At 42.1% G+C, this 23,824-nt stretch overlaps 1 protein-coding gene across 7 annotated transcripts in view; it reads right to left on the bottom strand.

Moving 5' to 3' along the window:
• POC1B (POC1 centriolar protein B) overlaps window positions 1-23,824 on the bottom strand; it is a 166,446-nt gene that overhangs the window by 49,591 nt on the left and 93,031 nt on the right. For 5 of the 7 annotated variants that reach the window (XM_077265440.1, XM_077265444.1, XM_077265443.1 and 2 more), the window contains one exon: window positions 18,863-18,946. In XM_077265440.1, the coding sequence (XP_077121555.1) occupies window positions 18,863-18,946 (84 nt within the window). Of the gene's footprint in view, window positions 1-16,169; window positions 16,922-17,286; window positions 18,650-18,862; window positions 18,947-23,824 lie in introns of those variants that run through there. The other 2 variants (XM_077265446.1, XM_077265445.1) reach the window with 2 other exon arrangements.

The raw sequence follows: 23,824 nt of genomic DNA, 5'->3' as shown, positions 1-23,824 counted from the left end.
GTATCAATATCCAAATCTACCATAAAGAGAAGACTGCATGAAAGTAAATACAGAGGGTTCACTGCACGGTGCAAGCCACCCATAAGCATCAAGAATAAAAAGGCTAGACTGGACTTTGCTAAAAAACATCTAAAAAAGCCAGCACAGTTCTGGAAGAACATTCTTTGGATAGATGAAACCAAGATCAACCTCTACCAGAATGATGGAAAGAGAAAAGTATGGCGAAGGCTTGGTACAGCTCATGATCCAAAGCATACCACATCATCTGTAAAGCACGGCGGAGGCAGTGTGATGGCTTGGGCATGCATGGCTGCCAGTGGCACTGGGTCACTAGTATTTATTGATGATGTAACACAGGTCAGAAGCAGCCGAATGAATTCTGAGGTACTCAGAGACATACTGTGTGCTCAGATCCAGCCAAATGCAGCCAAACTGATTGGTCGCCGTTTCATACTACAGATGGACAATGACCCAAAACAAAGCCAAAGCATCCCAGGAGTTTATTAAAGCAAAGAAGTGGAATATTCTTGAATGGCCAAGTCAGTCACCTGATCTCAACCCAATTGAGCATGCATTTCACTTGTTATAGACTAAACTTCAGACAGAAAGGCCCATAAACAAACAGCAACTGAAAACCACCACAGTGAAGGCCTGGCAAAGCATCAAAAAGGAGGAAACACAGAGTCTGGTGATGTCCATGAGTTCAAGACTTCAGGCAGTCATTGCCAACAAAGGTTTTCAATCAAGTACTAGAAATGAACATTTTATTTAAAATTATTTAATCTAATTACTTTTGGTCCCTTTAAAAACAGGGTGGCACATGTTAAGGAGCTGAAACTCCTAAACCCTTCATCCAATTTTATTGTGGATACCCTCAAATGAAAGCTGAGGGTATATATATATATATATATATATATATATATATATATATATATATATATATATATATATATATATATACATATATATATATATATATATATACACTCACCGGCCACTTTATTAGGTACACCATGCTAGTAACGGGTTGGACCCCCTTTTGCCTTCAGAACTGCCTCAATTCTTCGTGGCATAGATTCAACAAGGTGCTGGAAGCATTCCTCAGAGATTTTGGTCCATATTGACATGATGGCATCACACAGTTGCCGCAGATTTGTCGGCTGCACATCCCAAAGATGCTCCATACAAGGCAGGATGGATCCATGCTTTCATGTTGTTTACGCCAAATTCTGACCCTACCATCCGAATGTCGCAGCAGAAATCGAGACTCATCAGACCAAGCAACGTTTTTCCAATCTTCTACTGTCCAATTTCGATGAGCTTGTACAAATTGTAGCCTCAGTTTCCTGTTCTTAGCTGAAAGGAGTGGTACCCGGTGTGGTCTTCTGCTGCTGTAGCCCATCTGCCTCAAAGTTCGACGCACTGTGCGTTCAGAGATGCTCTTAGGCCTACCTTGGTTGTAACGGGTGGCGATTTGAGTCACTGTTGCCTTTCTATCAGCTCGAACCAGTCTGCCCATTCTCCTCTGACCTCTGGCATCAACAAGGCATTTCTGCCCACAGAACTGCCGCTCACTGGATTTTTTTTCTTTTTCGGACCATTCTCTGTAAACCCTAGAGATGGTTGTGCGTGAAAATCCCAGTAGATCAGCAGTTTCTGAAATACTCAGACCAGCCCTTCTGGCACCAACAACCATGCCACGTTCAAAGGCACTCAAATCACCTTTCTTCCCCATACTGATGCTCGGTTTGAACTGCAGGAGATTGTCTTGACCATGTCTACATGCCTAAATGCACTGAGTTGCCGCCATGTGATTGGCTGATTAGAAATTAAGTGTTAACAAGAAGTTGGACAGGTGTACCTAATAAAGTGGCCGGTGAGTGTATATATACATACATACATACATACATACATATACATATATTTACATGCACAGTATTAACCAAAGTATACATATACACAGACATGGCTTACGGCCGGTGCTTATAAGCCATGTTAAGTGGGCCGACTAATCTCCAGACACTAACGCCCCATCGACTAGTCAAAACCCTCATTTACATATCATAAATGGACTTTCTAAATACTTTTTCTAAAGATCTGTTTGCGTGTAATGTAATACAGGGAGTGTTAGGCAGGGTGTTTACTTATGCAGACAACTGCGGGTGGCTTTAGGGTCACGGCGGACCTGACAAGCTTCCTTTCAGAACTCATATGATCGTCAGGAGATGCGTGGCTCACAGCTGAGGAGTGGTGCCAAATAAGTACGATATTTGTTTTCTTATTTCATACAGTACATTAGGTACATTTAAAAGGGTTTTCTATTAGTGGACACAGGACAATACTTTTAGGCCATGTGCACACGTTCAGGATTTTTAGCGTTTTTTTCGCATTTTTTCGCTATAAAAACGTGATAAAAACGCGAAAAAAACGCTAACATATGCCTCCTATTATTTACAGTGTATTCCGCATTTTTTGTGCAAATGTTGCGATTTTTTCCGCGAAAAAAATCGCATCGCGGAAAAAAAAGCAACATGTTCATTAAAAATGCGGAATTGCGGGGATTCCGCACACCTAGGAGTCCATTGATCTGCTTACTTCCCGCACGGGGCTGTGCACACCATGCGGGAAGTAAGCAGATTATGTGCGGTTGGTACCCAGGGTGGAGGAGAGGAGACTCTCCTCCACGCACTGGGCACCATATGATTGGTCAAAAATAAAAGAATTAAAATAAAAAATAGTCCTATACTCACCTTCGATGTCCCCCGCAGTCTTCCCGCCTCACCGCTGCATGCTGCCGCTTCGGTTCCTATAGCTGGTGTGCGGTGAAGGACCTGTGATGACGTCACTGTCTTGTGATTGGTCGTGAGCGGTCATGTGACCGCTCACATGACCGCGACGTCATGGAAGGTCCTGCGCGCACACACCAGCTATAGGAAGAGGAACGGACGCCGCTGAGGAGATCGTCTGGGTGAGTATAAGCATTTTTTTTATTTTTTTAATTATTTTTAAACATTCTATCTTTTACTATAGATGCTGCATAAGCTGCATCTATAGTAAAAAGTTGGTCACACTTGTCAAACAGTATGTTTGACAAGTGTGACCAACCTGTCAGTCAGTTTTCCAAGCGATGCTACAGATCGCTTGGAAAACTTTAGCATTCTGCAAGCTAATTACGCTTGCAGAATGCTAAAAAAAAAAAACACGAAAAAAACGGAAAAAAAAATGCAAAAAAAAATGCGGATTTCTTGCAGAAAATTTCCGGTTTTCTTCAGGAAATTTCTGCAAGAAATCCGGACGTGTGCACATACCCTAAAAGCTCAGTTTAGACCTTCACTGCTGGAAACAAATTACACTGGTCTACAAAAAAAAAAAAAAAAAAATTTCTGGCATGGACTTTAAGAACAGTTTTAGACTAATTTGAGGGTGCTGAATTCAAATCTGATCTTATAATTTTTCTATCACATCACGTTTTTGCGCTACAGGTATATAGCCCATTTTCAAGAATTCCATGATAAATATAAGTTGTGTGAAAAGTGCCGGTTTATACAGTTCACTAAGGTAAATTTAGTTTTAATTTAGTCTCCCAATAAATGTGAGAATATCTTTGTTTTCTTTGAACATGCATAATTCCCATTTGTTATGATAACACCCTTGTTTTCTGTACTACTGGGACAGTAGAGCTACAGCAGAGCATTGGGTGAAAACTGAATGGCCTCAGCGACAGAGTTTGGCATCTGGCGATAAGAATGTCATCCATGATCCTCTAGTGCAGTGTTCCCCAACTCCGGTCCTCAAGAGCCACCAACAGGTCATGTTTTCAGGATTTCCTTAGTATTGCCCAGGTGATGTTATTATTGCCTCTCCAGGTGATGCAATTATCACCTGTGCAATTCTAAGGAAATCCTGAAAACATGACCTGTTGGTGGCTCTTGAGGACCGGAGTTGGGGAACACTGCTCTAGTGGATAGGAAGGACATTGCCTTTCCTCCCTTACACATAAAACTTGGATTGATGAAGCAGTTCGTCAATGCTCTCAATCACAGTGGAGAATGCTTTAACTATATATGTTCAACTGTTCTTGGTCTTAGTGAAGAGAAGAAAAAGGCTGGAATATTTGATGGACCTCAAATAAGAACACATATGACAGACCCAAATTTTATCACATCAATGAATGAGACAAAAGAAAGAGCTTGGAATGCATTTTGTAATGTGGTGCAGAATTTTCTAGGGAACAAAAAAGCAGACAACTATGAAGAGATTGTGGAAGAGCTACTAATGAGTCTGCGAAATCTTGGATGTAGAATGAGTATTAAGATTCACCATTTACACAGCATTTGGACTTTTTTCCAGAGAACTTTGGGGATGTGAGCGAGGAACAAGGTGAGCGTTTTCATCAGGACATTAAAACAATGGAAGAACGGTATCAAGGCCGGTGGGACTCATGATGGCTGACTATTGCTGGAGCTTGATGAGAGACAACCCTGAAGCTGTACATCACAGATCAGCCAAGAAAAGAAAGTTCAAATAACTGCCATTTGTCATTCATCTGTGTGCCATCTATATGTGTTTTTATATTTTGTAGTTTAATTCTGTAAGTATATTTGATTTACTGTACATAGACTTTGTAATCTTTGTTATTCCTTGATTAAAAATATACAATGTAGTATCGAAAATCATGTGTTTTTATCATAAAACATTAGATAGGAGTAATTTTCATCAAAAATTGAAAATATCTCGAAATTCTGATGTGATAGCCAAAAACGGAGTTCATATTCGTAATCAGCAGCCAAAATTGACTTAAAATATGTTTTAAAACCTTTTGCCAGAAAAATTGCTTTGACCAGTGTTATCAACGGGCTTCCAAATGTATAGTTCTTGTTTGGGTATAGAAGGCTGTTGTTCAAGTGTTCTGCTGGTAATTGCATGTGGCTAGTAAATGGCTAAATTTAGTTTAATTATATTGTTTCTATAGCCATCATATTTGGCTACAATGATGAATGGTCACTTACTTCAAACCTAGGCTTTTTCATATCAGCTCAAGTCTACTTTGGAGATATATAATGGAAGTCAGTGACGTGTACAATAGTTTTAAGAGCAAGTTGGAAAAGAAAAAAAAGTATATAGGTGTCTTACTTTAAAAAAAAAAAAAAAAATCTACTACATAAAAGCAGAGTGGGCAAAGTGCCCTTCCTGTCCAGCAAAAAAAGGTTGGAAACAGTGGGGTACCAAACCAGAGGGCCACCCCCTCATCAGACATCTAAATGCCACCAGTAGCGGCATCCTAAGGGTGCGGACTACACTGAATGTAACGGTGGGATAGAGAGCTGTTGGCAGCAGAGCAGATGATGCCACTAGATTGCGCCCACACATCCACACCGGGCATAGAGCAGAGAAGCAAATTTATATTTTTACTTTAATTGTAAGTGAGTAGTTGCAGGAAACAGTTCCACACACACACAGAAATATAGAACGGACTGCAGCCATCATGAGTAAAGTGTTTATATATTGTACATGAATGTTATAGATCAGCTTTTTCCTACAGAGTAAGGCCTTATTCAGGCATCTGTTTTACTTTTTCATACATGGAAAAAAATAACCTATTTTCATGACAGTGTTTTGGATCAGATTTCCATCAGTGTATCAGTTTTTACCAACACGGTTTCACCAAGATTTTATCATATGCAAAAAAAAAAAAGCAAAAACACCCAACTGATGGCGGTTTCTTCTAACAGTCAGTGAAAAACAGACCATACTAGAATGCCATCTTAATTCTTCACGGGCTCCTAGACATTCATTGGCAAGTTTAATCTGTGATTTGGACCAAAAGAAAAAAAAAAGGCCAACAAAAAAATAAAAATAGTGGTCATGAGAGCAGCCCCATGGAGTAGACTATGCATGTCTTCTACAGGTAAAAAACACATACATGTAGGTTATAATGGGACGTCTAAACGGGGGCGAACCTTTGTTGAAACAAATCATTTATATCAGAATATTCCTCGTCCGTTAAATCCACATTAGAAGCACAATTTTGCCAAATTTAGGCCTCCTGGAAGAGCAATCAGGCTACAAATTTATGGCCGAAGCCAAGATCAGTGTCCCAAGGAAACATTTCACAAGTAGGGTACTTTGCATGTGATACACAGTACTCCATAACATATAGGGCAGATGACGACCATCATCTGCTGAAAAATTACCAAATATGAAGTGTCCTAATCTATACACGGCTTATTGGTGCTGCTCTTTGAGGTTTTTTCGGCAAGAGATAGGGGCAAAATGGATTCTAGCATTGGAAAAAGTTGTGACCCGAATCTATCTTAGCAATACTGACAGTTTGTGTCTACAATGTGTCGCCACACTTCGGTGTTTACTAAGACAAAGCTTGTCATTTTTTTAATAAATGGCAGCTATTCACATGAAAACTTTCGGAGTTCCTCATATAGGAAAACTGCATTCAGATTTGTTAAAAATCAGTAATTTAAAAATGAAGGTCCCAATGTCACATTTTACATTTACCTTTAAAAATGACAAAAATAGAGAAACATATAATGATGCAAAATTCTATTTGTACCACCATGGTAACCCATTATTATGTCGCTTTTCATATGTAAAAGGTCCATAGACCAGGATTGTTGCGCTGCCACAGCAGGTTGTCACATGCATTGGGGATCTGAACTGTGCCAGTCGTACTCTTACTGCACAAATAAACTCTCTAAATTAATCTCCAAAAGACAAGCTTTAGCCATGACGGCTTCCCGGGAGAGCGGGATCATGACTCTGATGACAGTAACGATGTCACTTTGAGCAGAACTATTTTCAGCCGCAGTGTACAGAGCACTAGTGGGGAATAACTGGAAGAAAACCAACACTAGTGAGGTTGCTATTAATATCAGCCCTGCGGAAGTCTAGCTTTTCATTGCCTCACCCTCCATAGCTTTAATCTTAAGGGAGTCATGCACATCACCCAACAGTCTCTACTAGATTTCAGTAAAATAATATAATGCATATGTTGACATTACTTTCATGCATATATCGCTTTATGTCATCACAGCTTACACGGGTAATCCAGAACTGCAAGGCATCCTCTATTTATGGGATGACCTACTGATAGTGGGGGCTAGGCTGCAGGGTCTCCCAGCGATCCAGAGAATGGAACTCGGGATTCTGAGGAAAGGGATGCATAAAACCCATCTTGAATTAAATAGGGGAGCGCATGTTCCACCTCCACTCCAATCATTAAAGCCTAATTCCCATAGGGAAAAATTGATGTACTAGTCCTTTTTATATAAAATGTATAACTTCTTTATTAGAAACATTAAAATACAAACAAAACAAAAAACATGATCAGGTGTATGGAAGGTTGCACACTGAAACAATATCACCAAGGGCCCCACCCCCCACCAGTTACCCCACTCTGTATATGAGAACTGAGCAGCTAATTATTAAACCTCAGGGCTGCCTGACAACTGATATAAAACTATCTAATCTTATATGAGGCTTCCATAATTAGTTAAAACTCCTTGCATCAGAGAGCATATATAAGAAGTATGTAGCCGCAGGAAAGTACCGTGGAAATATCCACTTAGTTAATAATATCCATACTATGACTATAGCTCTATATTACTAAATAGCCTACATGGCAAATTGGGAGTTCAGGAAGCCATATGGATTATCCACCCATGCAGGAGCGGTAGGATTAACCACACAGCACAGCCCTATATCAAAGAAAGCTGCTCAGTACTTACAATGATGCCCAATATTGCGGGGGAAACCAGGGGGGCGAGTGCCCGCCCCAATGCGTGTTTCGGTCCGTCCTTCGTCAGGGGGCACTCACCTCCCCGGGCCCCGTGCCTTAAATACATAGTCCCCCTATAACGCTGCCAATAGTGTGTTACGGCGCCGCCCGGATGCAGCGTCACTACCGGAAGTGACGCGCGCGTCTCCATAGCAACCGCGACGCCAAGGAGCATCGACGTCACACAGCACCGCGCAAGCAGATGCTGCGTATAGACACCGAGTGCCCCAAGAAGCCAACGGAAGCCATGGGACCGCGCGTCAGGTAGAGGCATCCACGTTAGCACCTGCAACTTTAACATATTACCACCGTGTGCAATACTGTCTTGCTCTAAGGACATTAATTCTTACTCATTCTCATATAAAGAGAGATATAGAGCCCACAATATATATACCACCACAAAACCAAAATTATAAACATATCAAAAACCAACATGACATAATTTACACAGCATAGAAATGTATAATTTATAATATGAGTTTGTTGCAGTGCATCTTTTCTTGCCACTCGTAGAGCACAAATATCCCAACGGGAGCCGATATAATACGTCAATCCATCAATTGGATACAAGGAGGATAGCGTGTACATTTATAGCTGGAAAAACTGCACGGAATACCGGAAATAGAAAATAAAAATTAGTACATAATTAAAAACAACTGTAAACAGGGTTACACTCTACCATCAGGTAAGGATGTTCAGACGGATAATCAAAGAAAAGGAGCATAACTCAGATTTTCGTTAAATCCAGCCGGATATAGGGTACCCAGCGTCCAGATCCACCTGGACTCTAACTGGGCTAATTTTTTAGGGATATCCCCCCTACGAATTCCCAATTCCACCATGTCAATACCCCTAACCCTCAGAAGGCTGCCATCACACCCATGATATTGTTTGAAATGGCGCGGTAGTGTTTTTAAGGTGGATGTGTCCTCACAGTCCGCAGCTGCGGCAATGCCCAAAACGTGTTCTCTCGCCCGCACCTTCAATTGCCTGGTCGTCAGGCCCACATATATTTTAGTGCAAGGGCACGTAGCATAGTAAATTACATTTCTAGTCAAGCAGGTAATCCTCCTTTTGATATTGTACACATGGGTATTACCTGCATCAGAGAAAGTATTGCAACGTTCTATATTTGGGCATGCCACGCAGCGGCCACAGGGGACACATCCACCCCTAACAGCAGCCGCTGTATCTAAAAAAGTTTTTGGTGTATTATCGACATAGTGGCTACGAACCAACATGTCGCGAAGATTGCGCGACCTCCTGGCAGTGATGGCAGCCCTCTCGGGCAAAAATCTGGCCAAAACTGGGTCAGCTCTAAGAATATGGCACGATTTCTCAAATATTTTCCTAAGCATGGGGAACTGGGAATGGTAGTTGGTAACAAACCGAACAATATCACTGTTCTCTCTATTACAATTCTTATATAGAAGATCATCCCTAGAGGAGTGCCGCGCTCTGTTGAAGGCGCGTTTTATCATTCTCCCACTATATCCCCTGTCTAACAATCTGGTCTTCAAATCCTCTGCCTGTGTGAGAAAATCCCGCTCAGTGGAACAGAGTCTACGCAATCGTAAAAACTGCCCCGTTGGCACTGAACGTATAATGTGACCAGGATGTGACGAGGAGGCATGCAACAACATGTTTGTAGCCGTTTTCTTACGGAAAATGTTTGTTTGTATCTCATCATTGGTGTCCCTTCTTAATTTGACATCGAGAAACTCAATCTCCTTGCTACTACTAAAAAAAGTAAGAAAAATGTTGCGATCGTTGCTGTTCAACTCAGTAAAGAAAGTTTCCAATGTTCCAATTGGACCCTGCCAGATCAGTAGGATGTCATCAATGTACCGCGTCCAAGAGAGGACGCGGCACATTGATTCCACCCGATCTGACAGGAAGAGGTCCCTCTCCCACAGCCCCAGGAACAGGTTGGCATAGGCTGGCGCAAAGGATGCCCCCATGGCTATTCCCTGGAGCTGCAGGAAGAAGGACCCCTTAAAAACAAAAAAATTGTGCATGAGTGCAAACTCCAATAACTCAAGTACTAATTTGCTGATATCCCGTGGGAGTGTGGATGTACCTAAGAAGAACTCAACAGCACTAAGTCCATCACTGTGGCGTATGCTGGTGTACAGCGATTCTACATCTGCTGTCACCAGCATCGCCCCATTCTCTAGGTGTAAACCATCCACTCTGCGGAGAAGCTCTCCAGTATCCTTCAGAAAAGAAGGTAGCTCCTCCACTAGAGGTTGTAATTTTGAGTCTATCCATTGATTAACTTTTTCCAGGTAGTTACCTGTCCCTGAAATAATTGGACGTCCTGGGGGCGACCGCGCATCCTTGTGAACCTTGGGCAACATATAAAATGTTGCAATGGTCGGTTCAGCAACCATCATAGCTTCTGCCAATTCCTTAGTTATTATACCTTCGGCCTGTGCTCTTTTTATGATGGTTGTCAATTGTTTAGTAAAGGCGGACAGGGGGTTAAAAGTCAATTTTTTATAACATATTTTGTTGTTTAACTGGCGAAAGGCCTCTTTTTCATAGTCCCTTCTAGGCCAGATGACTATGTTACCCCCCTTGTCCGCCTGTTTAATCACGACTTCCTCAAGGTTCCCAAGAACGCGCAGCCGCCCCCTTTCCTCCACAGTTAAATTATCCCGATAAATATGTCGGGGAATGTCCATAATATCTTTGCTAACAATCTGTACAAACAACTCAATGTTTGGACATGAAGAAAGGGGCAGGAACTTCCTGGAGCGAGGTCTAATAGAGGGGGGAATCTTACCTCCCTCCGTAGTATTATTTTCAATGGATAGTTCTTCTAGGACGCGTAGTGCTGTTTGTTCCTCTTCTGTTGGAAACAATTGGAACATTTTAGGATCAAAAAAATAGCGTTTGAACAACAAAGACCGTGCAAACAATTGAACATCCTTAATAACTGCAAATGTATCAATTGGCGCTGCTGGTGAAAAGGATAAACCCTTATTAAGGAGTGTAAGATCTACAGATGTGAACTCTATATCACTTAGGTTAATTACCTTATTCTCATATCTCTTTCTCTCCGGTGATCTAGTATTCCGTCTATAAGGATGGAAATTCAAGTCTTTGAGCCTTCTAGACGTTGCCCCTGACCGAGTAGACATGGACGTACTCGATGCCTCTGAATTATCACTCATTGATGAGACAGATGACCCCAACTCAGTACCACTCGTACGGGGTCCTTGAATAGTTGCCTTTTTCCATGCATAAACAGAACAGTTCTGATAATCCCGTATATCACGGCTAAATTTAGTTGTTTGTGTTGCATGAATCTTTTTCACCGTCAAATCGACGGTTTTATCCATCTGTATATTGAGATTTTGCAGCTTATCTTGTGACCATTTATTTTTTTAGCACCTCCTCAGTGTTTTTTATAGATGTTTCTAGTTTAGTTATGGTGGACATATTTAAATCACTCAATAGCTGCATGAACACATTAGAACAAGTATTGCATGCCTCCTCCCACCTGGCCACAAAGTCCAGATCATCGACAGGGAACGTGGGAATTACACGCAGTCCCCTAGGGATGATCTTCCTTGCAATATACTTATTGAGAAATGCTCGGTTCCACCACAACTTGGTCCTTTTTATGACCATATTTTGTAATATCCGAGCTGCAAAATCTCAATATAAAGATGGATAAAACCGTCGATTTGACGGTGAAAAAGATTCATGCAACACAAACAACTAAATTTAGCCGTGATATACGGGATTATCGGAACTGTTCTGTTTATGCATGGAAAAAGGCAACTATTCAAGGACCCCGTACGAGTGGTACTGAGTTGGGGTCATCTGTCTCATCATTGAGTGATAATTCAGAGGCATCGAGTACGTCCATGTCTACTCGGTCAGGGGCAACGTCTAGAAGGCTCAAAAACTTGAATTTCCATCCTTATAGACGGAATACTAGATCACCGGAGAGAAAGATATGAGAATAAAGTAATTAACCTAAGTGATATAGAGTTCACATCTGTAGATCTTACACTCCTTAATAAGGGTTTATCCTTTTCACCAGCAGCGCCAATTGATACATTTGCATTTATTAAGGATGTTCAATTGTTTGCACGGTCTTTGTTGTTCAAACGCTATTTTTTTGATCCTAAAATGTTCCAATTGTTTCCAACAGAAGAGGAACAAACAGCACTACGCGTCCTAGAAGAACTATCCATTGAAAATAATACTACGGAGGGAGGTAAGATTCCCCCCTCTATTAGACCTCGCTCCAGGAAGTTCCTGCCCCTTTCTTCATGTCCAAACATTGAGTTGTTTGTACAGATTGTTAGCAAAGATATTATGGACATTCCCCGACATATTTATCGGGATAATTTAACTGTGGAGGAAAGGGGGCGGCTGCGCGTTCTTGGGAACCTTGAGGAAGTCGTGATTAAACAGGCGGACAAGGGGGGTAACAGTCATCTGGCCTAGAAGGGACTATGAAAAAGAGGCCTTTCATCAGTTAAACAAAATATGTTATAAAAAAATTGACATTTAACCCCCTGTCCGCCTTTACTAAACAATTGACAACCATCATAAAAAGAGCACAGGCCGAAGGTATAATAACTAAGGAATTGGCAGAAGCTATGATGGTTGCTGAACCGACCATTGCAACATTTTATATGTTGCCCAAGGTTCACAAGGATGCGCGGTCGCCCCCAGGACGTCCAATTATTTCAGGGACAGGTAACTACCTGGAAAAAGTTAATCAATGGATAGACTCAAAATTACAACCTCTAGTGGAGGAGCTACCTTCTTTTCTGAAGGATACTGGAGAGCTTCTCCGCAGAGTGGATGGTTTACACCTAGAGAATGGGGCGATGCTGGTGACAGCAGATGTAGAATCGCTGTACACCAGCATACGCCACAGTGATGGACTTAGTGCTGTTGAATTCTTCTTAGGTACATCCACACTCCCACAGGATATCAGCAAATTAGTACTTGAGTTATTGGAGTTTGCACTCATGCACAATTTTTTTGTTTTTAAGGGGTCCTTCTTCCTGCAGCTCCAGGGAACAGCCATGGGGGCGTCCTTTGCGCCAGCCTATGCCAACCTGTTCCTGGGGCTGTGGGAGAGGGACCTCTTCCTGTCAGATCGGGTGGAATCAATGTGCCGCGTCCTCTCTTGGACGCGGTACATTGATGACATCCTACTGATCTGGCAGGGTCTAATTGGAACATTGGAAACTTTCTATACTGAGTTGATCAGCAACGATCGCAACATTTTTCTTACTTTTTTTAGTAGTAGCAAGGAGATTGAGTTTCTCGATGTCAAACTAAGAAGGGACACCAATGATGAGATACAAACAAACATTTTCCGTAAGAAAACGGCTACAAACATGTTGTTGCATGCCTCCTCGTCACATCCTGGTCACATTATACGTTCAGTGCCAACGGGGCAGTTTTTACGATTGCGTAGACTCTGTTCCACTGAGCGGGATTTTCTCACACAGGCAGAGGATTTGAAGACCAGATTGTTAGACAGGGGATATAGTGGGAGAATGATAAAACGCGCCTTCAACAGAGCGCGGCACTCCTCTAGGGATGATCTTCTATATAAGAATTGTAATAGAGAGAACAGTGATATTGTTCGGTTTGTTACCAACTACCATTCCCAGTTCCCCATGCTTAGGAAAATATTTGAGAAATCGTGCCATATTCTTAGAGCTGACCCAGTTTTGGCCAGATTTTTGCCCGAGAGGGCTGCCATCACTGCCAGGAGGTCGCGCAATCTTCGCGACATGTTGGTTCGTAGCCACTATGTCGATAATACACCAAAAACTTTTTTAGATACAGCGGTTGCTGTTAGGGGTGGATGTGTCCCCTGTGGCTGCTGCGTGGCATGCCCAAATATAGAACGTTGCAATACTTTCTCTAATGCAGGTAATACCCATGTGTACAATATCAAAAGGAGGATTACCTGCTTGAGTACAAATGTAATTTACTATGCTACGTGCCCTTGCACTAAAATATATGTGGGCCTGACGACCAGGCAATTGAAGGTGCGGGCGAGAGAACACGTTTTGGGCATTGCCGCAGCTGCGGACTGTGAGGACACATCCACCTTAAAAACACTACCGCGCCATTTCAAACAATATCATGGGTGTGATGGCAGCCTTCTGAGGGTTAGGGGTATTGACATGGTGGAATTGGGAATTCGTAGGGGGGATATCCCTAAAAAATTAGCCCAGTTAGAGTCCAGGTGGATCTGGACGCTGGGTACCCTATATCCGGCTGGATTTAACGAAAATCTGAGTTATGCTCCTTTTCTTTGATTATCCGTCTGAACATCCTTACCTGATGGTAGAGTGTAACCCTGTTTACAGTTGTTTTTAATTATGTTTTAATTATGTACTAATTTTTATTTTCTATTTCCGGTATTCCGTGCAGTTTTTCCAGCTATAAATGTACACGCTATCCTCCTAGTATCCAATTGATGGATTGACGTATTATATCGGCTCCCGTTGGGATATTTGTGCTCTACGAGTGGCAAGAAAAGATGCACTGCAACAAACTCATATTATAAATTATACATTTCTATGCTGTGTAAATTATGTCATGTTGGTTTTTGATATGTTTATAATTTTGGTTTTGTGGTGGTATATATATTGTGGGCTCTATATCTCTCTTTATATGAGAATGAGTAAGAATTAATGTCCTTAGAGCAAGACAGTATTGCACACGGTGGTAATATGTTAAAGTTGCAGGTGCTAACGTGGATGCCTCTACCTGACGCGCGGTCCCATGGCTTCCGTTGGCTTCTTGGGGCACTCGGTGTCTATACGCAGCATCTGCTTGCGCGGTGCTGTGTGACGTCGATGCTCCTTGGCGTCGCGGTTGCTATGGAGACGCGCGCGTCACTTCCGGTAGTGACGCTGCATCCGGGCGGCGCCGTAACACACTATTGGCAGCGTTATAGGGGGACTATGTATTTAAGGCACGGGGCCCGGGGAGGTGAGTGCCCCCTGACGAAGGACGGACCGAAACACGCGTTGGGGCGGGCACTCGCCCCCCTGGTTTCCCCCGCAATATTGGGCATCATTGTAAGTACTGAGCAGCTTTCTTTGATATAGGGCTGTGCTGTGTGGTTAATCCTACCGCTCCTGCATGGGTGGATAATCCATATGGCTTCCTGAACTCACAATTTGCCATGTAGGCTATTTAGTAATATAGAGCTATAGTCATAGTATGGATATTATTAACTAAGTGGATATTTCCACGGTACTTTCCTGCGGCTACATACTTCTTATATATGCTCTCTGATGCAAGGAGTTTTAACTAATTATGGAAGCCTCATATAAGATTAGATAGTTTTATATCAGTTGTCAGGCAGCCCTGAGGTTTAATAATTAGCTGCTCAGTTCTCATATACAGAGTGGGGTAACTGGTGGGGGGTGGGGCCCTTGGTGATATTGTTTCAGTGTGCAACCTTCCATACACCTGATCATGTTTTTTGTTTTGTTTGTATTTTAATGTTTCTAATAAAGAAGTTATACATTTTATATAAAAAGGACTAGTACATCAATTTTTCCCTATGGGAATTAGGCTTTAAGTATATGGATGTGTCCGTATTACAATGTCTCCACATGGGGTGTTCTGATTATAAGTATCACATATAATTTTTTAATTTTAAAACATTTCATTAATTTCCCCAAATATGTGGCATGGTTGTTTGTTAACAATCCACTCCAATCATTGTCTATGGGACTGATAGAGAAAGCCAAGCACACACGGTGTAAAAAGCACATATAGGGTGATCTCAAGAGACAAAGGAGGAGGCACAGCATTGTGGAAAACAAAGGACATAAAGAGGAGTCTTTCTGATGAATTCAGTATAGACTGGAGGGGAGAGGGGATAGAATTATTAAAAAGTACCATAACTAAACTTTTATTTTATTCAAAACAACAGTAAAAGCGAAAATGTTAAACTTTGTATCATAGCTATTATCTAAAACTACTGCTTGTTAGACTTAAATATCTCTACCCTGTTTACTGGACTATCCTGCGTTGCAGCCTTTCATCAATTTTTCTCTGCCGTCCAAGTCCAGACAGATTAGCTACAGTGCCATCAGTTGTAAACTTCCTGATTACGTAGCGCACTTTGAACCAATGCACATCGAGATCTCTGGAGATGGACTCGCAACCTTGAGATTGTTGATCTTTTTCAACAATTTTGATTTTCTGTTCTCCATGCTTAGAGTGACGTACACAGACACATAATACAAAGAGCGAGTCAACTTCTCCCCTTTTTATTTGGTTTCAGCTGTGATTTTCATATTACCTACACCTGTTACTTGCCACACGTGAGTTTGAACCAGCATCAAATGCTTGAAACAAAGTGGTTTTCCCACAATTTCAGAAAGGTGGCTACAAATCTGTCTGGCCCATTTTGGGGATTTTGTGTGAAATATAACCAATTTGGCTTTTTTTCCTCATTTTTTTTTTTATTGTGTTGCTCCAATGCATACAAAAGGAAATAAATATGTGTATAACAAAACATGTGTAATTGCAATAAATTTTCTGGCAGAAATACTTTATTTTCTAGAACAATTTCAAGGGTGCCAACACTTTCGGCCATGACTGTATTTAAAAGAGATGTTCTGTGCTATGTGCTGGACACTGGTCTGCATGTGAATTTTCCTCCAGGGCTTATTTTCCATGAAAAGAGGGGAGTCACTAGTGTGAAGTGTGATGTGTAATGGCTGCTCCCTGCAGAGCTGTGTGTGATTATAACTGACACATCTGCAGGTTCCTCTCAGCTTCAGCATTTTCATATAAGAAAATTTCTCTGGAATAAGACATCAGATCGCAGATATCAAGGTATCGTTTTATTCATCTTCCTATAACCTGGATGCCAATATAGACGGCTTAGGAGGGTTGATGCTACCAACAGTTTTGCTTTAACAATGAATCATAGTAATTAAAACAAATGAAAGTAGCTAGAATTTTTTTTTTTTTAAACACTAAACAAATAAGATTCTAGAAATGAGTTTGCAGTTGCCCATCAGGTAATTCAATAGTGGCTGAGGAAATATCTGAACATAACCCCGGTAAGGAGAATGTGCTGCTTAGGAGCTTAGGTAGTGCCACACTCTGAAAAGCAAATATCATGTTCAGTCAGGAGGTTTGGGGATCTAGGATCACTAATAGTGATGAGTGTGCTCGACTTTGGTGTTATCAGAGTGTCATGTTCCAGTCCTCGCGGCTGAAAGATTCAGGCAACCGCAAGACATGTGGAGATTACCTGTTAGTTAGGCAATTCCCCCATGTGTTGCGGCTGTCTAACAGCTGCGAATCATGCAGCCGCGAAGACTCAAACATATTACTCGAGCATGCCCGAGATACTCGGATAACACCATATCAGAGCACATGAAGGGTTAGGAGGAGAAGACGCACATACACACACACTTTTCATTCTTAGACCACATTATTTTTTATTAAAAAATGGTGGACAACAATTTCCTTCTCTGTTGACACTGTTCACTTTCAGCAAAATATACATATTATAGTTAGGTCCAGAAATATTTGGACAATAACCGATCTCCGTGATTTGGACTGTGCGTGCCACTATTTTTTATTTCAAATGAAATAACGGAGATGCAAATGTAGTGTAGACTTTTAGGTGTTGAACAAGAATATCCTGTGAAATGTTTAGGAATTGCAACCATTTTTCTACACAACCTCCTCATTTCAAGGGCTCAAAAGTAATTGGACAAATTAACGTTACCGTAAATAAAATATATATTTTTAATACTTCGTTGAGAGTGTTTTGCAGGCAATGACTGCCTGAAGTCTGGAAGCCATCGACAACACCAAACACTGGGTTTCCTCCTTTTTGTGAGGCCTTCCAGAACTTTACTGCAGATGACTTCAGTTGTTGTTCATTTGTGGGACTTTCTGCCTTAGGTTTTGTCTTAAGAATCTGAAATGCATGCTTGACGGGGCTGAGATCTGGTGATTGACTAGGCCATTGCATAATATAACACTTCTTTGCCTTAAATAACTCCTGGGTTGCTTTCGCAGTATGTTTTGGGTCACTACCCATCTGTACTATGAAGAGCCATCCAATCAACCAATCAAGTGGTTGAATCTGAGCAGAAAGTACACTGCAGAATTCATCCGGTTGCTTCTGTCTTCAGTCACATCATGAATAAACACTAGTGACCCAGTGCCATTGGAAGCCAAGCATACCCATGCCATCACACTGCCGCCACCATGTTTTATGGAAGATGTGGTGTGCTTTGGATCATGAGCCATTCCAAGCTTTCTCCACACGTTCTTCTTCATTTCATTTTTCCAAAGAATGCTTTTCCTGAACTAGGCTGGCTTCTTCAGGTGTTTATATTTTTAGCAAATTCTAATCTGGCCTATTTTCAGGCTGATTAATAGTTTGCACCCTATGGTGAACCTGCTGTATTTGCACTCATGAAGTGTTCTCTTTATGGTAAGTGTTCTCTTTACTACTGAAACACCTACATCCTGGAGAGTGTTCTTCATTTGGGTGGATGATGTGTAGCGGGTTTTCTTCACGAAGGAAGGGATTCTGCAATCATCCACCACTGTAGTCTTCTGTAAATGTCCAGGACTTTTTGAGTTCCCAAACTCACCAGTACACTTTTATTTTGCAGAATGTACCAAACTGTTGATGTGGCCATTCCTAACATTTCTACTCTCTCTCTGATGGATTTCTTTTTTTTTTCAGCATAGTGATGGTCTATTTCTCTTCCATTGAAAGCTCATTTGATCGTTGAACGTTGTGGGTTCACAGCAACAGCTTCCAAATGCAAATTCCATACCTGAAATCAGCTTCAGACTTTTTACCTGATAATGAATTAATGTAAGTAACATTTTTATTTCATAACTATCCCTAAGCGTTGGAAAGTTTTCGAGTTTTCGAAGAGTTGTAGAAAACCCATAACAGAACTAGCTGTCTGTCTGTGAATGATGCACTTCTTACTGTAAATTTATATAGAACATTTATTCTTCCTACAAATTAATTACTTGATATGACATTTTTGTAATCAGTGTTCGTACCTGTTCATTGGAAGCAATGTTTCGAACATCTATAATAGGAGGATTGAAGGTTTGTGTATCTGCCACCTCAAACATGGGATTTATCTGCAGAATATAAAATAATGAGTTTTGAAGTGAACAATCAAACAGACATTAATGTGATCCTAACAGAACAAGTAGAAAACACCAGTCAGAATAATATATACCATATTTTTCAGACTATATGATGCACTTTTTTCCTCCAAAAATAAAAGGGGAGTGGGAGGTGCACAGTGGGGGCATTGAGGATGCAGGAGCAACTGGTAATTAATTGGAAAAAAGTACAGGGGCTACTTAACCCCTTCATGACCCAGCCTATTTTGGCATTAATGACCTTGCTGTTTTTTGCAATTCTGACCAGTGTCCCTTTATGAGATAATAACTCAGGAACGCTTCAACGGATCCTAGCGATTCTGAGATTGTTTTTTCGTGACATATTGGGCTTCATGTTAGTGGTAAATTTAGGTCGATAATTTCTGAGTTTATTTGTGAAAAAAACTGAAATTTGGCGAAAATTTTGAAAATGTCGCAATTTTCACATTTTTATTCTGTTAAACCAGAGAGTTATGTGACACAAAATAGTTAATAAGTAATGTTTCCCACATGTCTACTTTACATCAGCACAATTTTGGAAACAAATTGTTTTTTTGCTAGGAAGTTATAAGGGTTAAAATTTGACCAGTGATTTCTCATTTTTACAACAAAATTTACAAAACCATTTTTTTTTTAGGGACCACCTCACATTTGAAGTTATTTTGAGGGTTCTATATGGCTGAAAATACCCAAAAGTGACACCATTCTAAAAACTGCACCCCTCAAGGTGCTCAAAACCACATTCAAGAAGTTTATTAACCCTTCAGGTGTTTCACAGCAGCAGAAGCAACATGGAAGTAAAAAATGAACATTTAACTTTTTAGTCACAAAAATGATCTTTTAGCAACAATTTTTTTATTTTCCCAAGGGTAAAAGGAGAAACTGGACCACGGACGTTGTTGTCCAATTTGTCCTGAGTACGCTGATACCTCATATGTGGGGGTAAACCACTGTTTGGGCGCACGGCAGGGCTCGGAAGGGAAGGAGCGCCATTTGACTTTTTGAATGAAAAATTGGCTCCAATCTTTAGCGGACACCATGTCGCGTTTGGAGAGCCCCCGTGTGCCTAAACATTGGAGCTCCCCCACAAGTGACCCCATTTTGGAACTAGACCCCCCAAGGAACTTATCTAGAAGCATAGTGAGCACTTTAAACCCCCAGGTGCTTCACAAATTGATCCGCAAAAATGAAAAAGTACTTTTTTTTCACATAAAATTTCTTTTAGCCTCAATTCTTTCATTTTCACATGGGCAACAGGATAAAATGGATCCTAAAATTTGTTGGGCAATTTCTCCTGAGTACGACGATGCCTCATATGTGGGGGTAAACCACTGTTTGGGTGCACGGCAAGGCTCGGAAGGGAAGGAGCGCCATTTGACTTTTTGAATGGAAAATTAGCTCCAATCGTTAGCGGACACCATGTCGCGTTTGGAGAGCCCCTGTGTGCCTAAACATTGGAGCTCCCCCACAAGTGACCCCATTTTGGAAACTAGACCTCCCAAGGAACTAATCTAGATGTGTGGTGAGCACTTTGAACCCCCAAGTGCTTCACAGAAGTTTATACCGCAGAGCCGTGAAAATAAAAAATATTTTTTCTTTCCTCAAAAATGATTTTTAGCCCAGAATTTTTTATTTTCCCAAGGGTAACAGGAGAAATTGGACCCCAAATGTTGTTGTCCAGTTTGTCCTGAGTACGATGATACCCCATATGTGGGGGTAAACCACTGTTTGGGCACAAGTCGGGGCTCGGAAGGGAGGTAGTGACGTTTTGAAATGCAGGCTTTGATGGAGTGGTCTGGGTGCGTCACATTCCATTTCCAGAGCCCCTGATGTGCCTAAACAGTAGAAACCCCCACAAGTGACCCCATTTTGGAAACTAGACCCCCCAAGGAACTTATCTAGATGTATAGTGAGCACTTTGAACCCCCAAGTGCTTCACAGACGTTTATAACGCAGAGCCGTGAAAATAAAAAATCATTTTTCATTCCTCTAAAATTATGTTTTAGCAAGCAATGTTTTATTTTTGCAAGGGTAACAGGAGAAATTGGACCCCAATAATTGTTGCCCAGTTTGTCCTGAGTATGCTGGTACCCCATATGTGGGGGTAAACCACTGTTTGGGCACACGTCGGGGCTCGGAAGGGAGGGAGCTCCATTTGACTTTTTGAACGCAAGATTGGCTGGAATCAATGGTGGCGCCACGTTGCGTTTGGAGACCCCTGATGTGCCTAAACAGTGGAAACCCCTCAATTCTAACTCCAACACTAACCCCAACACACCCCTAACCCTAATCCCAACCCTAACCCCAACACACCCCTAACCCTAATCCCAACCCTAACCCCAACACACCCCTAACCACAACCCTAATCCCAACCCTAACCCTAATCCCAACCCTAACCCTAACCCCAACTTTAACCCCAACACACCCCTAACCCTAACCATAACCCTAATCACAAGCCTATTCTTAATCCTATTTCCAACCCTAGCCCTAATTCCAACCCTAACCCTAAGGCTATGTGCCCACGTTGCGGATTCGTGTGAGATTTTTCCGCACCATTTTTGAAAAATCCGCAGGTAAAAGGCACTGCGTTTTACCTGCGGATTTACCACGGATTTCCAGTGTTTTTTATGCGGATTTCACCTGCGGATTCCTATTGAGGAACAGCTGTAAAACGCTGCGAAATCCGCACAAAGAATTGACATGCTGCGGAAAATACAGCGCAGCATTTCCGCGCGGTATTTTCCGCACCATGGGCACAGCGGATTTGGTTTTCTATAGGATTACATGGTACTGTAAACCTGATGGAACACTGCTATGAATCCGCAGCGGCCAATCCGCTGCGGATCCGCAGCCAAATCCGCACCGTGTGCACATAGCCTAATTCTAAGGCTAACCCTAGTTCTAGCCCTAACCCTACCCCTAACCCTACCCCTAACCCTAGTTCTAACCCTAACCCTAGTTCTAACCCTAACCCTAGTTCTAACCCTAGCCCTAGTTCTAACCCTAACCCTAGTTCTAACCCTAGTGGAAAAAAAAAATATTTTCTTTATTTTATTATTGTCCCTACCTATGGGGGTGATAAAGGGGGGGGGGGTCATTTACTATTTTTTTATTTTGATCACTGTGATAAGTTTACCACAGTGATCAAAATGTACATGGAACGCATCTGCCGGCCGGCAGATTCGGCGGGCGTACTGCACATGCGCCCGCCATTTTGGAAGATGGCGGCGCCCAGGGAGAAGACGGACCGACTTTGGGAGGCTCGGTAAGTATGAGGGGGTGGTGGGGGGGTGGATCGGAGCACGGGGGGGGGGGATCGGAGGACTGGGGGAGCGGACAGGAGCACGGGGGAGCTGACAGGGGACGGAGGGGGGTACCGGACAGAACGGAGGACTGGGGAGGAGATCGGGGGCGGTGGGGGGGGCAGAACATGATTTCCAGCCATGGCAGATGCTATTGCAGCATCGGCCATGGCTGGATTGCAATATTTCACCATTTTCATAGGTGAAATATTGCAAATTGCTCTGATTGGCTGTTGAAAGTGCAACAGCCAATCAGAGCGATCGTAGCCACGTGGGGGCAAAGCCACCCCCCCTGGGCTGAAGTACAACTCCCCCTCTCCCTGCAGATCGGGTGAAATAGGAGTTAACCCTTTCACCCGATCTGCAGGGACGCGATCATTCCATGACGCCACATAAGCGTCATGGGTCTGATTGGCACCGACTTTCATGACGCCTACGTGGCGTCAAAGGTCGGGAAGGGGTTAATTTATATATTTATTGGGTGGGGAAACGTGGCAAATTATAGTTACAGGGGGGGTACAGTGGTGGACAATCAATTCACATTTGTAATGGTGGGTTGCTGTTATGCTAATTATATACTAACTAGATGGTTGCCCGATTCTAACGCATCGGGTATTCTAGAATCTGTATGTAGTTTATTTATGAAGATTTATAATGCAATGAATACACAGGATTTTCTAGGTAAAATATATACATTATCAGTGAAGCGGTGTTTAAATCCGGTGCCAATATCACTGATTGGTCGCGGCCAGCCGGGCGCGACCAATCAGTGCAGCGGACAAAACACTAAAGGGTAGAGGGCACCATCAACAATAATATTCTATGTGCTCAACCTGCAGCATGTCAGAAACAGAACAGTACAAAAAAGCAAAAGAGACATGCAAAAGTGCAGGGATCAACAAGGAGAATTAACAAATTTTATTTATCCAAAGTTTTTCAAACCACACAAATCACAATTTTAAAAACATTTAAAACCCACACAACACACAAAAAATACCCCCCAAAAAATACAATATGGGGAGAAATTAGAGAAAATGGGTCCTGGTCCATCACATTACCTCATTAATAGTATAATATATGTTCAAGCCTATAGAGGATTGGTACCCAATATAGATACAGAAAGTGCAGAGTGCAGTAACTGTAGCAACTTTATGAGGATAGAAGTAAATAACCTAAACGCAACTAGATCAATTAATGCTAGAAAATGGAAGCATCATAGCTAAGGTTATCACAATTGCTAAGTGCAAAATATCTCTCCAGACAGGTTTAAGATGAATACCAAATAGACATGCTCCCACCATGCAAATCGCTGGAGAGATAAATGGTCAAAGACCGGCTCCCATGTAACCCACCCAATCAGCGCAGCGGGGTTCAAATCCAGCGCCAATTCGCGGCCTGACTGCGCCTGTCGCTGATTGGTTGCGGCCAGCCAGGCGCGACCAATCAGTGAAGCGGTGTTTAAATCCCGCGCCAATATCGCTGATTGGTCGCGTCTGGCCGGGCATGACCAATCAGCGCAGGGGGGTTTAAATCCCGAGCCAATATCGCT

This window comes from Ranitomeya variabilis, chromosome 5 (assembly GCF_051348905.1).
Source record: "Ranitomeya variabilis isolate aRanVar5 chromosome 5, aRanVar5.hap1, whole genome shotgun sequence".
Lineage (NCBI taxonomy): Eukaryota > Metazoa > Chordata > Amphibia > Anura > Dendrobatidae > Ranitomeya > Ranitomeya variabilis.
Note: the sequence above shows the minus strand (reverse complement) of the source record. Positions and strands in the feature narration are given on the sequence as shown.